General features: G+C 34.1%; 1 protein-coding gene across 2 annotated transcripts in view; it reads right to left on the bottom strand.

Annotated features, from left to right (window-relative positions):
• Window positions 1-12,067: 12,067 nt before the first annotated feature.
• The window catches only part of Kdm5 (Lysine demethylase 5), a 63,874-nt gene continuing 57,655 nt past the window's right edge, over window positions 12,068-18,286 (bottom strand). Inside the window, exons 29-30 of one of the 2 annotated variants that reach the window (XM_071582777.1) lie at window positions 17,408-17,550; window positions 12,068-13,005 (exon numbers count right to left, since the gene is read on the bottom strand). In XM_071582777.1, coding sequence (XP_071438878.1) covers window positions 12,583-13,005; window positions 17,408-17,550 — 566 coding nt within the window. In that variant the 3' untranslated portion in view covers window positions 12,068-12,582. The remainder of the gene's footprint in view (window positions 13,006-17,407; window positions 17,551-18,286) is intronic. The other variant, XM_071582778.1, reaches the window with a different exon arrangement.

The raw sequence follows: 18,286 nt of genomic DNA, 5'->3' as shown, positions 1-18,286 counted from the left end.
TTTCAACTAGACTTTTCGGCGAAAAATTTGATATCTGTAGTCAGGATTATATTCAGTAAATTCGCACAAACCGTAAGTGATAGAGCCTTAATAAATATCTACCCAAACGATTTCGACGTATTGATTATCCGAAACTTATTTTATGCATATTATTACACTGAACACCCAATTTATAAAATTCAACCAGTGACACGGAGTGTTTACTATCATAGAACTTCACTGAGGATTCTTCCTCGTTGTACCGAAATTCCATAATAGAATGATACTTAATTCGTCATCGAACTTGGTGTCCACCTTTGCCACATCTCCAATTTTTGCTCCCGTTGTTACATATAATTTGGAACACCACGAGAAAATTAATCTCCGTAAGACTGAATTGATTAGAAAGTACTTATCAAGATATAGCACATTGGCAGCATATAATACCATTAGTACGAGTGCAGATGGTGTTTAACAATTTCATGAACAATTGTTCGAGAAACATTGGGAAAATGCTCACAGATGTCATCAATTGTGACGCGCCGATCGTTCCTCACGAATTCGTCAACTGAGCTCACCAGTTGGTCTGTAATGACAGACGGTCTCTCCGAACGCTCATCGTCGTGTGTGTTCCCCCTCCCCATGTTGAAGTTGCGACACCACCGCCGAACAGACGACTCGTCCATTACATTGTCTCCATACACCTCCTTTAATTGGCGATGAATATCACATGGGCGAACGTTTCTTGCATTGAGGAATTTAATCACTGCCCTCACTTCACAACTGGCGGCGTTCTCAATTTTTTTAAACATTGTAAACAATCACAGAAACAACACAGGCAATGCTAGCGTCACGCAACTTGGCTCAGAGAAGGCAGACAAGCCACTGAAGCTATCTGACCTCGTCCAGCGGCTACTCGCGTCGTCAGCACTTCATGCGGCACGAACGGGTACTACTTTCCGGATGACCCTCTTAAATAATATCTTCGCTTAACTACCGGGTGTATGATTTATTTTGTACTTTCCATTCAAATTTATTTAACTGTGGTCATGTACAACCATGATAAATGAAATGAATGCATATACATGTAGATACCTAACCAGCGGTTAAGTATGATATACGCGAATTAAAATTCATTAAAAATATAGAGGAAATATTCATAATATCATCTCTCTCTAAATAAGGCTGAACAAATAACAAAGTAAATGGATGGTCCACTGTACGACGAATAATAGAGAAATTATAAAAGACGAATGATAGGGCGATTCGGATTTCATTACATCGTTATATAACGGAATACAATCAATAATTTCTATTCCAAGATTACACAGAGGCGCACGACAATTTCAAGATAAAGGTCTATGAATTAACTAGCAATATATATATATATATATAATCATGGATAATTACCCATTGAAAGAGAAACATGCGCCATTTCAACGTAAATACATGCATGATAAACTAATACACTTCAAAGGAAACGGTTGGGTCCGTTTGTCTTATCAAAACATAAGTCAACTTCACAGAATCATAAACACGGAATTATTAATTATTACACGCACATCAATAACAATAAAGAAGAAAACCAGGAAAAAAACACGGTGACAATAGCATAGGGCCGGCAGGGAAGCGTTCTCCCCTGCCTAGAGCTTGGATGTAGTAGTTCGTTCATGTTTCCAGTCAATGCAGAAGGATGTCACCAGTCAGTTTTCGGGTTGGTATTGAAAGAAGCCGTAAAAAAATTGCTGTCGCACTCACAGCAGTTTCGTCAATTTTCTGCCATGTTTCTTCTAAACTTGTAAAAATGTGACAGAGATACCCAAGAGGAGTGAGTCAGACGAAATTCGGCCGTAATTATTATGTTTGGTGCTGGGCTCAGGTGGTGCTTCCACAAGTCCGTTTTTGGCGGTGCAGCAGAAACTGACCGTTTGGCAGCTCTTACTGTGTCGAGTGAATGTCGACGCCAGCTGTCATATTAGTTCATCCTAAGGCTGCACGGGGAAGTACAGTCTTTCATTCCGGCGACGACACCTTGGGTGTAAAGTCCACACATAAACAACGAATAACCAGATGGATGCAAGCATGCATCACTTTGGCTTCATTTCATACGTAGGGGTCTGATAGCAGCAACACTAGCACACTAAATGTGACAAACTACCCTACGTAGGATCCTCTACATTACGTATATTAAGTATGTAGGGTGGTGGCAACTAAAATTATTTTCTGAATGAGGCCTAAGTAATACTTTAAGTGGTCAGCCATCAAAACAATTTACGTTAAGGTTACAGATGTGGCATTCGGAAAATTTTTATGCTGCACTATTTCCTCGCCTGGTATACATGCAAGGACATTCATGATTAGGAGACCCATCGTCAGCTAGCCAACTTAGCATAACATTATCCAGCTCAAAATTTGGTCGAAAGGGTACTCAATACATGTTGCGGATCGGACGATCAAGTCACCTTAGGCAGTGCATTTAGCTTTATCTCCAATTCGAAATGCTGAATGTTTTCGAAGCCCTAAGAAATGATTCGCAATTGGCAATGCATAATTTTCACACCGCCTTGGCTTTGTTTTTCTTAAATAGTTTCTTAGGTACTGATAATCTTTGAATTAACAGTCCATAGTGAGTGAAAACTCTGCACCAACTCTTGTCGCTAATTTCCGCAATGTTGTTTGTAAAGCATATTAAAATTACTAATTCACAGATTCTCTTGCCGAATAAATACAAAACGAGAAAATCTCCAACATGAGATCCATCAAAACATTTTTTGGTAATCAGAAAGTAATACCACCCCTCCTGAATTTTAAGTGTTAATGTCGACTGTAATCCGAGGATGGCACTAGAAAATATAAGCATCTGGAGAAAATTTTCTTGGCCAACACTGTTACTACAATACTTTCATTCAGGAAATAATGAATTAAGTATTGGCTTCATTATGTACAGTAGCTTGTGAGATGGAGTTCCAATGTATGGATCACTGTTATGTGGACTTCTTCTATGAAAGGAGGCTGTATATTTTCTATTATTTATATCCTCGCAAAATTCACTAATTATTGTTACCAACTACACACAAAACTTTTGTTTGAGTATGTTTTTATAAAGGCTTGATGAACCTACTACACTGGATGACCAGTGATGAGAACTTCCTCAAAAGCAAAATATTAATGTCACCAATAATCAATAAATCTTGATTATGTAACTTCATTCAGACCATGAAATATTGGCCATCATTAATGCATAGATCTTCAACATCACACTACAACCATGCCGCAGGGAAAATAATTTTGTTTAAATTACCCTTACCTCGTCAATGTTAATAAATAAATTAGAATAAAACATTCAACAAAGAAATAAAGGCATAGGGAAAATTTCAGTAGGAATTAGATCCCACTAATGCCTGAAAAAAATGTTAAGTGCATGTGGCATGTAAGTGGGCCATTCAAGAAGTCCTATATGCCTGAGGCCTCAACTATTGGTCTTTCGTGAACTTTGGTTGGTCAATCACTCAAAACCATATAATGGATTTTACCAATTATTTCTGAGGAAGTCACTTCCACTGGAATATGCAAATTGCTCATGATTTGTGGAGGATGTACAGCCACAATTAAACTCATTTACCCAATTGTAAACAGTCAAAAACACAGGAGCAGTTACACCATGAACTTAATCCAACATGGCTTAGATCTCTTTTTATGCTAAACCTTTTTAATCATTGCAAAAAACTAATTTTATCTAATTTTGCAAACAAACAAAAGTTTTATTGGTTCAATTGGCTATGAAAAAGAAACCATGGAATGGATATAGCTGAAACTTTAACAGCAGTATAGTGAGAAATGAGGCTTACTAAAGGAAAAATCTTTTCCAATACTATGAGCCCCATGTCTTGGAATTTTTAAGGACATATAAGGACCCACACATGCTAGTATTTTAGGTCAGAAATAGTCGTATGTTATCACCCCATGCCACACACTCTGGGCGTGCCTTGTAGTGAGCTATGAAAATAAAAAATAAAAGTGCTAGATGTCTCAAAAAAAGAATAAAATCAAATTAATTAACTTCCATGTATGCTCCCAATATGCTGGATAAAGGATTATTCACTGAAACATAAGGGTTCTATTACACTATAGAGTCATAATAATAACAAAGGACATTTAAATAAGAGAAACAGATTTATCATCCAAGATTCCTCAAATAGATAGAGAGAGTCATTACAAAGCATTCATTCACCCAAATATTAATAGATGACAGTTGGTTTTCCACTTCAGCAGTGCAAAAATACCAACTAGGAGTCAATATTTATATTTACACGCATACATTTACTTATGCCAATCAGTGACTATTATTGTGAACTAAACACAGTTACACAGTATTCTCACGTGAAAAAAAGGTGGGCACATAAAACTGTGCATACAAAATTAAATTCAATGCAAAATAACTTACTGCTTCTCAGGTGATTATGATATTTTAAAAATCTCCATGTACAATATAACTTTTATGATGGCTATATAGTTTTCCTCAATACATAGTATTACCTCTCAAGGTACACCAGTACCAAATCACTTGTTATTAACTTAATTTTTGTGATGAAATTATGTATAAAAAATAATTATTGTGAAAACCTTCCACTTTATGGAGGTCATTGGTACCACCAGAGAAATTTTCACAATGCTATTCATTAAATCCATAAAACTAACACTATATTTTCTTTAATGATCTAAAATGCAAGGTAGGGAAGAAATTACTGACAACTTTTATTACATTCAATAAAAATGTCAGCAGGTAAAATACTGAATAAAAAAATAAAAATGGTCAGACAAAGAAACAAATACGGAATGCCTTTAATGCAGACTTTCTGTGTGAAAGGCATGACTTATGGAAATTTATAAGTGGAATAGGATGATTTAACAAGGTTTTAGCATGAAAATTCTGGAAAAAATATCTGCCTACATATTTTACATTAAGTACATAAAAAAGGATCTATAATAAGAGATAGGTAGAATTATTATTTCATTTTGCATTTATGAAAAGCTAATACATAATGTTGAAGCTTTTGTGAAATTATAAATGATTAAAATAAAAAAGTTAACCCAATTTTTTTCCGAAAACCCAAGATTAAGAGGACAAAAAATGATTTCAAAATTCCCAGCAATACGTTAAATTTAATATCCTAATAATATTAACCGTTTTGAAGGACTTGACAATATTTTATCAGGACAGCTTTATGTTTATACATAAAATACTCAATGACTTAATTGGTTATAACAGTTATTACAAACATTACAATGCCAAAACTGTGGTAAAAGATGCTTTTAAAAATACATGTTATTAAGATTCATGAGATCATGTTTTCCTATACAGATGTCAATGCCACAGACAACTTAAGGTCATTATGCAATACAGTAAAATTTGTCCTTATATGAAATACTTGAACATAAAAATATATAATACTTAAAATTTGTATTTCATGATATTTAAAATTATTCCCCCACAGTAAATTACATGTTTGTTCCAAATTTTACTGTGGGACAAATTTTACTGCTATATGATTTGGCATCAGTCTTTGGCAGCTACTGAATAATGAGCAAATATAAACTGAAGAATTTTCATTCTAAAAGAAATAAATGCAAGCTATTTCAAGTTATTACTAGTGCCACAAGAAACTGCTGTTACTTCAAGGCTACAAAACTCCATAATCTAATTCACTTATATCAATGTTGTATTCACTCTAAGGAACTGAAATGTAATTTGAAAGTTCATCCCATAAAACATTAACCAACTGAGTTATAAGGGAATCAAAGCATAGATTAATTGACCAGTGAGGTACTGAGCACACTGCGGAGTATGCCAACCCATTGGTATATCAACCCAAAATCAGGATGAATTTCAATTGTAGGCCCAGGCACAAGTTATGATACTGTGCCTACAAATTAAGAGAATTACGAGGGTGGTCTGAAAAGTTTCTGACCTCAGAAAAAATGTCTTGCATCTTTGTTAGGTTAAAAACTTTTCAGACCACCCTCGTAGCTATCATAATTGCCAAGAAGTAAACCTACAAGGCACACCTCCAACGGCTAAATATTATGCATTGCTTAAAAACTTATCTCAATTACAGTGGGGAGATAAGATCATCACTACATTATTATAGTGGCCCTAGAATGCAAAACAAACACATCTGAACATTTTCCAATCCTGATGCATGACATTAGACCTTCTAGATAGGAATAAGGTGTTGTGGAGATAAAAAAACAAATGGCAAAGTATATTCACCTTTGATTTCCATGTTGATCAAATTAAAAATTCCGTCTCACCACATTCATGTTCCTAAGATTAACAATTTTAGATTTCAAAAGCTTTAAGCACAAAGAATAAGGAACTAAATACATTTTAATACATAAATAAAAAAAATCTACTTTAAAATGGCTTCATTTTCATTTAATCAATTTCCAGCATTAAGAGAAGAAAAAAGTTACTTAGATATTTTTATTGGAATGTTAATATTACTAGTTTCACAATTGCATCATATCATATAATCGCCTTTTTTTCTCAATTTAAATAAAAAATGTAGGGGGTGTATGCTATAAGCCTTTCTATTTTTTACAGTAGGCTGCTTACACAATTCAGTTACCATGACATTTGATGATGAATTCATTAATCCCAACAGAAATCAAATTCGATTGCTTGCCATAATATAAAACCAAAGATGCCAAGCAAAAACATGGCTTTTAATAAAGTATGCACCAAAGTTTCATTAGTATGCGAACAATTAAGAAACACTTTGTGAGGCCACAAATGAATATTAATTATTTTTGGTTTTATTTCAATTTGGAGTATGGCATTCAACAATATGGTAGATGCAGAAAATTATAAAAAACTGCTGTCCCAACTTTAGTTTATTTTCAGGTTCTGCTATTAAATTTGCTTCCAAAACTCTTGTGCTATGTTCCACACTAGGCTATCAAAGTTTAAACATACTACACTTCAAAGTAAATATACGATAATTCAAGAAACTTTAGGATAGAACCTTGAATTTTCTATCATTAAACTTCTATGGCCACAACTATTGAAAACAAAATTAACAGTATGATGGTTTTGAAAACATAAAAAAATGGCTAACTGATACATGCCGCTATATTCTACTGTGCAAATATTTCAACATATTTTCCTGCTAAATTTCAAATAAACATACAAACTTTTCCCGGCACCATTATTTGACTTACTATTTCAAAGTATTAGGAAATGAAAAGAATCAATTTTGATATTTCAACCACAAGCTTTAGGTTTTTGCCAACCCATTGAATTATAACAAATTTGAGATTATCGAAAAAATATTTTCATTCCATAGTCAATCTTCACGTCTCTCTATGTCAAGAATGTTTTGCTCTGCTCATAATCAAGGTTGGAAATGATCTTTCCAGTTTTTATCCTAAAGTTAGTGACAACTCAATTACTCCTAATACAACCTTCAGTGATACACCAAGAGATTTTGATCTATTTACAAGGAAAAAATAAGCAGGAGAAATAAGGCAATGATGCAATGGCCAAGCTCACTGAAATATATTCCAGAAATCTAAATGGGTCTTGAGTGTCATACTATTTAATATGAGATAAAATGTTTGAGGAGGATGAACTTTCAAACTTCACTATCCAATAGAAAATATGGGAAGTTTGTAAAATTATGCCAAAAATAACTAATTTTTATAATATAATCCAAACACGATATCCAACAAAATGTTCGGCAGTTAAAAAATCTATATAAATACATTGGATATCATGTTTGGCATCCTACAATTTAGTTTACAAATGCAGTCTGCAATATACATACGATCATGCCCACCTTTCAGAACTTTTAAAAAGATAAAAGACATGTAACCAGCACTTCACCATCTTCCATGTAATACAACAAATGTCAAACCACTAAACTGTTTGCATTTGATCACACACATTAAGCTTCAAAGATTTGCTCCATGATGTTCATGCCACAAATCTTGATATAGATCTGCATAGTAATATGTTCTTAGCTTTCAAAAACAATACACAGAAATAAATTCCTCATCCATAGTCAATTCTTACTCAATCATTCAAAAACATATAAGATATCTTGCACACAACAAAGTGCGATTTCTTTTGCAGATTTAAGCTCTTATAAAATAATCAAAAGCAATTTATCTTACATTAGAGAAACATACAAACAGAATTTCCACATCCTCTTTAACAAAATATGATTTCTCTAATTAGAGATGTCTACAATATGTAATTAATTTCATTAGAAATAAATATTGTGTTAATTCAGTGCATCCTGGTGTAACTAAGTAAAGGAAATATGAAGCAAACTAAATATATCAAAATGAATACAAATACTTCTACTACACCAGCAGACACACTAAATGGTTTCACACAAAAATCATGCAAATAAAAGAAGCCACTATGGAACTTTAATGATAAATGTTGATTATAATTTGATTCAACACAAAAAATACTGAATTTAAGCCAAATAAAATAAAGCTACTACAAACATAAAACTGCTGCAAAAAGAAACCATAACCCTGCTTTGTACTTTTGATGCAGCCTTATACAAAAAAATAAAATAAGAACTGAAAAGTCAAGAAAATTGAAGAACACCCTGTTTTTGTATTGGTATTGGTTACTGGGCAGAAAAAATTTAAAATTTATCTGAAGCATTTAGTGAAATAATTTTTCTAACTATCACTGATAAAAAAGAAAAGTTGACATTCTAATGTTCTAGTATTCATCCTTTCGTCAGATTATGTGAACATTTATAATAAACCATATAGGGAAAAAACCTATGGTGTTTTTCAAATGAAATTTTATTCTTCTTTGACATTGTTCCTTTCAATCCTGGAAAATACTGCATAATTGGAATTCAGAATTTGAGCTTGAAAATTGTTTACAACTACGCCCCAACAGGACCAAGGAGCAATGATGCTCTGGTCAACATTTTAAATCAAAACAAGTAATTGATGTGATTTCACACATTTCAAGGAAATACTTTTTTTGCCAAGCCAGAGTTACTGCGAATTTCACTGCTATTATAGAACATTTTGTATGCATAGAGGAATGCACACAATTTATCAACATTCAGTCAATAAAGTGCTAGTTATTGACTTGAAATGATAAAAAAAACTTGGGGCAATCAATGTTTAATGCTATCTGGTAGCTGGTTAACATGAACAAAACAATTATTTTTCAAGGGAAAGAGATTTTTTGAAGGTATATTTTAATACTTTCCCCATTTTCACTAATGAAGAATTGGATAAACCACAATACACAGCACAATTGATACCTGTAAGAAGTATATTTCAAGTGAAATATTTATACAAGAAGATTTTTAGAGTAGGGCAATAATAATTTATCTGTTATACTGGGTTTAAACACAAGCAAAAAAAGCCAGAGTTAAAACCAAAGGCTGGTTTGATAACTGAGGGTAGAGCTTGCATGTCACTAAACCATAAAGCATTTAGAATTCACTTATACAGGTAAGGAGGCTGCGACTTCTGGCACTTCTTATCTGAAATTTACGCAGAAAATAAAGGAACTCGAGTTCTTGAGAAAACTGAGAATTGAACTTAAAACCATTTTAATAAATCAAAAGAGAGATGGTACTTTTTTCCACACTTTATTTTACAAGTCGACCGGTTTCGTCGCATAGGCGACATCATCAGGTCGCCTATGCGACGAAACCGGTCGACTTGTAAAATAAAGTGTGGAAAAAAGTACCATCTCTCTTTTGATTTATTAGAATGGATTTCCACAAAGTGAAGCCTGAAACCATCGAGTTTATTAAAACCATTTGATCAGTAGCTTAATTATCTACTCAAATAGCTAATAGATGAATGACTTTCCATTCACACATGAACTATGAGTCCACTCCTAAGCATGAGACATTTGGGAATGGACCTACTGAAGGGTAAACAACCTAAGGTAACATTTCTCAGCATGTTTAATTTTAGAATACTTCAATAAATCTTATTCCCTGAGGTGTTAGTCCTAAACAAATACATGCAGTTACCAAGAGAAATCATTGCTTATTCATCACTTATATTAAATAAGAGTACAATGACATTGAATTCACCCACTTCTTTCAGTTTAATTACAGCTGTCAACTTCCAATTTGATCACCATCAAAATATCTATCATGCTGGATTTCTAAAGACCAATAGGTCATGAACTATGTACAAAATTACCTAGAAAGGCACACATTCTGCTATAACATAACCACAATAATCAATTCAAAGGTTGGTTTGATGGGTGAGGGTAGAGCTCACCTCATACTAAGCCCCAAATCATGAACTTTGCATGATATTGGACCCCTGTTCCACTCCCTGGGTCAACTTAGTTTCCTAAAATTATATGGGCCATGAAAAATTTCTGTTTCATCCTCAGAGGGTACCCATAGATATCACCTTTAATTGAATCTGATCCATCAGTTCAATAGCTGTACAAAAAACCTATGAGCTGCCAACGAAGAGGAATAAGAAATTTAATACAAATGAGAAATTATTTTTTCACTTAAAATTCCACCCTAAGACACCTGGTAGGAATAGATAAATTATTGCACATACTGATTTCAATTCTATAATTTTTTCTTTTTCGATCAAAACAATGACTGAAGAGCCTTTCTCAAGACTGTATAAGGTTTCTGAGAAACTTTCAAGAGAACATATTAGAAAAAACTTTCCCTGAAACATCTTGCCAATAAAATTTCAATTAAAAAACCCTAAATAAACCCAAAGGTCTATTTGAAAAGTGGTGATAGAGTTCATCTCATACTAAGCCCAATGGCTTGTGAAACTCACACATCAGAGTAAGGGGGGGTTGAGGCAGTTCCTTTCTCTGTGACACCTATGATTTCCCAGGAAGTTCTGGTACCCAAAAATCACACAGCTTTGGTGAAGATGAGGATGCCCAGACGTATACCTGGGAATCGAACCTGGGAACTCCAGTCAGTAGTCAAATGGACTACTAGGCCCCAAAATTTTAATGTTGATAAGAATTTCATTTAAACATCTTTTATCTAAAATGAATGTGTTTTGACTTTTCTTAACATGTTAATTGCTGAAAGTAGGAAACTTTATGCATTTTTCAGGAACACCAACACCTGAAAGTCAAAAATGTACTTCATGATTCTACCATTGACAATACAATGCACTATTGCCAAGGGTTACCATTATTGGATAAGAAGCAAAGAAGGGGTTTTTATCTATGAACCAAGAAGTGCAAATTAATGGCAATTTCAAGGGAATTTATCGAAAAGAAGTTTGTTGATAAGATGCTTATTTGTGAAAACTAGAATTATTGGAGCTAGAGCCAATTACCCAGGGTACACTGCAGAAACAATTGCTTCCAAACATGAGAGATTGCAATGGAAATAAATGAACCTACGGGAGTCCACACGAAATATGAAAAACTCTGAAATTTTCTTGAATGCAAGATATTTATTCATTAGGAAAATTCCCAGGATGAATCTACAGCTCCTCTTAGGTGAATTTACTGAACTACATGCCACGGATTTCTCAGAGATGATTTCCACACATAAAAATTATCAAGAATCAATGAGTATTGAGATAAAGATATGAAAAACGCCCAGAAAACTGAAATATCTACCATCCAACTCCAAAATTTGTCAAGTTAATACAGAAGATAAAAGAAGCTTGTATGCCTTGCAATATGCTTCCATTGAAAAATTGTACATGTTGTTGAGCAAAATTTCTTAGTTTTGTGTGCATAAAATATGATACAATAGAAAATTGCTCTTACCACTGCAAACCTCACAGGTACAATCTCGCAAACATACAAATTTAGATATCTTTTCATTTTTAAGTTTTATTACTTTTTCAGGATTTGGAAACTGTAGATCCCCCAATTTTCTCTTTCTTTAATTATGATCATGGCTGGTGTAAACCAAGAGAACGCTTCAATGAAGGGTGTGGAATGATTTTACATTGGAAAAACAAAATACTGTGGGCTGGCAGGAATTCATGAGGAAACGTATTCGTGAGTTTTATTCTAAGTGCTCTTGCCCGTGTAGAAAGAAGAATGCTATTTTGAAATAAAATACAACAGTGGTAAAGTAACATTTCATAGATGTGCTCATATTCCTTTCTACAGAAAAAAATTCTCACTTTACATTTAAGTATATTCACTAGATCACTGATTTATACACAGCATCTTATACTTCCAGGTTCTATAAGAATTTGATCTTGGCAATCTATTGTTAAAAATACTTAATGATGCCAGTTTAAATAATTTAAAATAAAAAATTATAATTAGATACATACAGGTAGTAAAGAGTCTACCAAAGTTTTCCTTTCATTTAATTTGCCCAGTAACTACCATCTAACAAAATCAGGGCACATTTCATGCAAAACAAGTACTACAAAAATAAAAACAAAATGAGTGGCAAATACGTGCCACCTTAAACAAATATTACAATGATGAACAATCATTGTTGAAGAAGACACAGAAGCCAGTTACAGTCACATGCAGTAAGGAAATATTGAGTCTCTTTATTCCCAATCTTTCACATTTCCTTTCTTCTTTCACGAGTATGATTAACTTATTGTTTTTATCACAGTTGCTAGTCAAATCTTATCACGAGCATTTAAGTTGTCTATTTGACAAATTCGTAATGCACTAATCATCCCATCTTCCCTAGGAAGACAAGCTTCTGTTATACCAGGAACTGTATATCCTGGAACTGCTGGGATTGATCCAGCTGGATCTGAACCAGCTGGATGCAATCCACCAACTTGCATGCCAACTGGGTAAGCTCCAGAATGGAATGCACTCACAGGCAGAACTCCAACAGGTATGGGGCCAATAACAGATCCCCTCGAAACTGGACCACCTGGAATTGAACTAGCAGTTGGTCTACCTGTTCCAGAGCCAGCAACCACTGACAACACTGGAGGTGGAACACCTGGACCTGATACTGCAGGAAGAGATACAATTGGGTAGTGTGTATCCGATTTACCTAAATCATGACCCAACTTTGCATTGAATACCTGCAAAAGCACATTGGAGAGGAAATAAATTTTCTGACTCTTGATTAAATTTCGCATAACTCTTTTAGACATGAGGTAGTGCACTAAAAAGCCATGCTGTGAAAAAAAACCATTATTAAACCGTGCATTACTACATTATGAGAAAATACAACAACCAAATTATAACATAAAGCAATGCTACTACATACAACGTTTTTAAGTATTTGTTAATAAGATTTGTACCCATAGCATGCAAAGTCCAATTTTTTCTACAGCCAATGATGTTAATACTTACACCATATACAAAAAAATTCAAAACATTAGCTTCTACATTATACACTACACACTTGGGATGTTCTTTAGATACATAAGACAAGATGGCATTCATGGTGGGTAGAGGTAAATCGAAGTGGCACACTGCAGTAAGATTATGACGTAGCGCTAATGAGTCCCAATGACTCTTTCCAAACAATTGTGGAATAGATCAATTGCTATGTAGTTTTTTAGTTCTTGGATACTTACAGTTCATGGTGGCCAGAAATAAGATGGTATCTGGTACAGATTTTCAAAGAAAAATATTAATTTTTCAAGATTTTGAGCTAAAATATTAACAACCTAATTTCCACAGCATAATGAAACAAACACTACTTAATTTACAAGGAAAATAATTAAGAATTTTTCCCTGCAGCACAGACATTTATGGGCAGATAATGAATTCATAAAAATATTTTTAAATCTGATGGCTTACCAAAACATAAATCCTGCTCAGAGCAGAAAAGTTACCAATTCAAGAGTTTCCAGTGGTAGGTTGTAGTCTTTGGCATTTTTAAGCACATGGATGATTGTTAACCATTCCACGAAACCTTATGTATTGTGAATTGGCAACTCTTGGAAAAAAAACATATGTAAATGAAAAGCGATGCAAGCGAATAGCTTTGAAGAGGAAGTCACTCTAATCCTGTCAGGAACTGACATTTCCTTTAAGATCAACTGCTTAACATCAGAATGATATAAGAGTTTGAAATGCTAACACCTTGTAATCCTGTAATATTCTATATCTACTTGATAATGGAGGAAATATCATAAGGCACTTAGCATTTATGAACCAATTGATTACCACAGTGGATTATCAATTTAGAATGGTATTCTCATTCAACGATGTACCTATAGAAAACAAACTCAATTGTATTGCTGCAGCAGGCAGGCTGCTGTTTGGTATCACACTACTTGTTAACCAAATTAACTGCATGAGTGCCCCTTCAATGCATAGAGATGAAGCACATTATTTACTATTTGCATAACAGAACAATTATGAACCATTTGCACATTGAAAGCTGCTAGTTTAATAAAATTACTAGATTAGTTATATAATGAAACATTTAAATGGAAAAACAATTTTTCTCACCAGAACACAAAACAATGAATAAGATGATCAAAGCTTTTAGTTAAATGCCATTTCTTCACGAATTACCAATTCTTTTCTCTGCATTAAGGAGAGGAAATTTAGGACATAATGGTCTAGTAAAATTAATTGATCATTAAAAGAACAGACTTTCCTACTTTTATGTTTCTTAAAAACACAGGACAGCCCATGGCCTAAGTTATTTATCAGTTTGCTCTCACAACTGCAAGAAGTTCTAGACATAAAGCTTGAAATTGTTCATTTTCAAGGCTTTTTGAAGAATAGAGTCCATGCTGAACAATGTTTCAACTTGCTTTGTAAAAAAACCGTTATCTAAGAAATGGATAGCTTTTGATACTTCATATTTGAAGATGCTTATTTGGAAAATACTAATCTCGCAGCTCAAGGTCAACTAAAGGTTCTACACAAACAAACTATATAACTGTTTCTATCTGACATACTAATCTTGGTGGAAAAAATGAGTGAAACATTATCATAGCAAATATGTTGCAAAATCAAACAATTTGAAAACTTTGAGAAGATAATGTAATGAATCACTATTGGATGGAAGGTTTTGTTCTCACTATGAATTATATCCACTAAAATTCACTTTGTATTATAACAGGGAAGTGTCAGCATATTATGACACTGGGCAAATAATGTAAAGGATTGCAGTGAGGGGTTAAATAAATCAGCAGGTAATTTAGGTGTAATTCATACATTGCAAAAGTCACCCAGTAGCTTAGAATAAGCAAACCTGGAGATATTTGGTAAATTGCTGTTATTGTATAGACAGACGCAGTATGCAGAACAAATTGAAATTTTATTTCTTAAAGTGTACCACTTTTTACCAGAAACACTGTTATATTATGCATAATCACATTCAATGCAGTAGGAAGATTAATTTGAAAGAAAGAGGGTTTTAAAAATGAAAATGTTAATTCAACATCTTACAGAAATCTATTAACTTTAAAAAAATTTTTTAACTAGATTAGTTACTAACTATGAGTTAGATATGGGTGATTAAAGAAAACAACCCGCTGGTAAAACAAAAATGTTACCTTTGCACAGTTGAGATTATGTTTTCCTCATTAGCATGCCCACTACTTCCTGTCTGAGTCCCAACACCATTAGGCAAATAATTATAAAATGTTTTGGCCACCCCCTTTGTACAATGGTTCATGGTGAAGGAGGAGAGTTTTGTTGAGATTAATATAAAGAAGGCAGGAAAATTGGACACAGGGCATTTTGATTGGTAACGGAACTCAGAAGACTATGATAAAGAGACTAGGTAAGCGAGGCAGGGGTAGGGACATTGACTGGAATGAAGGGACATAGAATGTATGCAGAATTGAAAAACAGTTTACTGTAGTGCACGGTGCTAGGTTTTGCCTACTTAGGCGAGACTAAAAATTGTATGAGCAAACATTTTTAAAGAGTGTACAAGTGGACTTTGTTCATTCAAAAAGTTATTTAAATTAATAGCTACACTACAAAATAATATAAAATTAGAACAGAAATGTTATTATTGACAGAATGACAACATCAAAATTAGTCAGGCCTAATTAAAAAGGGGAATTATGCAAACCGACATTTACCATGCCTGATAGGTTATATATGCATCTAGGAGGTCAAGAAAGACATTATTTTTATCAAAGCGATTACCATGTGCCAAGTGATCTATCAAACAGGGTTACATTAGGAGCACAAAACCAAGCCTCATACCATTGATTATCCTATTTATGAGTATTAAGGCAGCTAACCACTCTGCGAGAATGAAGACATTGGCTTATTTATCAAATATTTTTGAATTTATGCAAAAAACTTTAATTCATAACACATTAACAAACTTTATATTCAGTATTCCTAATTTAAGAAATTCCAAATAGAAATGCAACATAATTCTACAGCTATTTTTAACACATTTAGGTACATAAACCATAAACATATTAATCAATCCCTAGGTCGGTTTGGGAGGTGATGGTCGAGTTTATCCAGTACTAAGCCAGATGGCATGTGAAATTCACACATCAGGGCAGGGGAGCAAGTGATTTCCCTGGGTCAGTTATGGTTTCCCAGGAAGATCTGGTGCCCGAAAAATCACTCAGCTTGGGTGGAGCTGAGGGTGCCCAGAGAGGTCAAGGAATCAAATCCAAAGCCCTACAGTCGGTAGTCCAACGCTCTACTGGTAGACTACCACAACCCTATTTAGGTAAATGCATAGGCTAAAAAAATAAATTGACCTTACAACTAAAATCTCGTAAAAATATCTTTGTAATTAAAGTTAATTTATACATTGAATTCCTAAGTTTCAAACAATTGTTTACTAATTGTTGAAGAAATGGAATAAATCAGGCTACAGGTTTTGTATAAGAACTATCGGTAACAATTTTTTACTGATGTGCACATGAAATGCTGCATTCAAACCATCAGTTCAGTGTGCGCATGATCACAGATCATTTTGGCATTGATAAGATGACAGTGCACTCCATTATCACTGAAAATATGGCGACGCAAAAGATCTGCACTAAGCTTGTTCCAAAGGTCTAGACAGAAGACCAGAAGCAGAGTCGAAAGTCTTCTTGCGAAGATCTTCTGCAATGCGATGCAAAGATTCCCCATCCCCCTTACAGTCCAGATTTGACAGCAGCAGACTATTTCCTAATCCCAAAAGTCCTCCCTCAAAGGAGACAACCATGGGACCTAAAGCAACATCAAAGAAGCTGGCATGTGTAACATTAAAAACCTTCTGGATTCCGCCTACTAGGGAACCTTCAAATCGTGGAAAAGCCACTGGCAAAAGTGCGTGTTGATGCTCAATGGATATGATTTGAAGAATTTTGACGCATTGTGGCAATATCTGGAATTTACCCATTTTCCAAAACTTTTCCCGATTCTTTTTATACAAGCCATGTTTATCAAGATTTTATAAACAGAGTGGTTATTGTTAATTTGCTTATATCTATACAGACATGCATCTGAAAGCTGCTTTTGAAAGAAAAATGTCGCATTCACACCTACCTGTAACTGCTTTGGATTGAATTTTTTACAATTCGGGCAAATAAACTCCTGGTCATGTCTCAGGTTTTCTTTCTTCATATCCAAACAATACAGATGAAACCAACCATTACAGGAATCACACTGAACCCAGTCAAGCTCTCGCCCTAGAAATAAATTAACGAGTATTATTAAACACATATCATGCAATTGCTAAGAGCTACTTATGCATCTTCATCCTAACTGAAAATTGTAGGGAGAAAAATTATAAACATATGGATATGCAAATTCCATTATAGTAATTAGATAATCTACTGGTTAATAGATATTTTTATTATATTAGTTCTTAGGTTTTGGATAGTCAGAGCTCATACAACAATACAACCAAAAATTTACTTGCCATTCCTAATTAAAAACATCCTGACATTTAAGACTACTAAAAGCTTCAATTCCACATACTTCCTTCACTCCATCGAACATCCCTATCCTACCCTTTTCTTGCTTGCCTATTATTCTTCCCTCCATTACAGTCCTCAACAACCCATTTAAAATGCTCTCAATCAATCTTTCCTCTCTCCTTAGGATTTATTACAACAATCCATATCTTCTCCCTCACCATACCTTCCACTTCCTTGCTTGTTTTCCTTTCTGGCCACTTCAGCTTCTCTATCCGTCTCCACACCAGAATTTCAAAAGCCTCCAACCTATGCCCATCATCCAACCTCCTTCAATGACCATATTTCTCCACCATAAATCCCATGCTTAAACCTGACCTAAAATGGCATCAATCATGCCTCTTCCTCTTTTGAAGCAAAAGTGTCATCCCAAGTAATCATTTTCCCTGCTCTTCACTTTCTAATTGATGATCACAAGACCCACTTAACCTGCACACTAAACAAAACA

Source organism: Hetaerina americana, unplaced genomic scaffold, assembly GCF_022747635.1.
Source record: "Hetaerina americana unplaced genomic scaffold, ioHetAmer1.1.p SCAF_12, whole genome shotgun sequence".
NCBI lineage: Eukaryota > Metazoa > Arthropoda > Insecta > Odonata > Calopterygidae > Hetaerina > Hetaerina americana.
The sequence above is the reverse complement of the archived record's forward strand: the minus strand, read 5'-3'. Positions and strand labels throughout refer to the sequence as shown.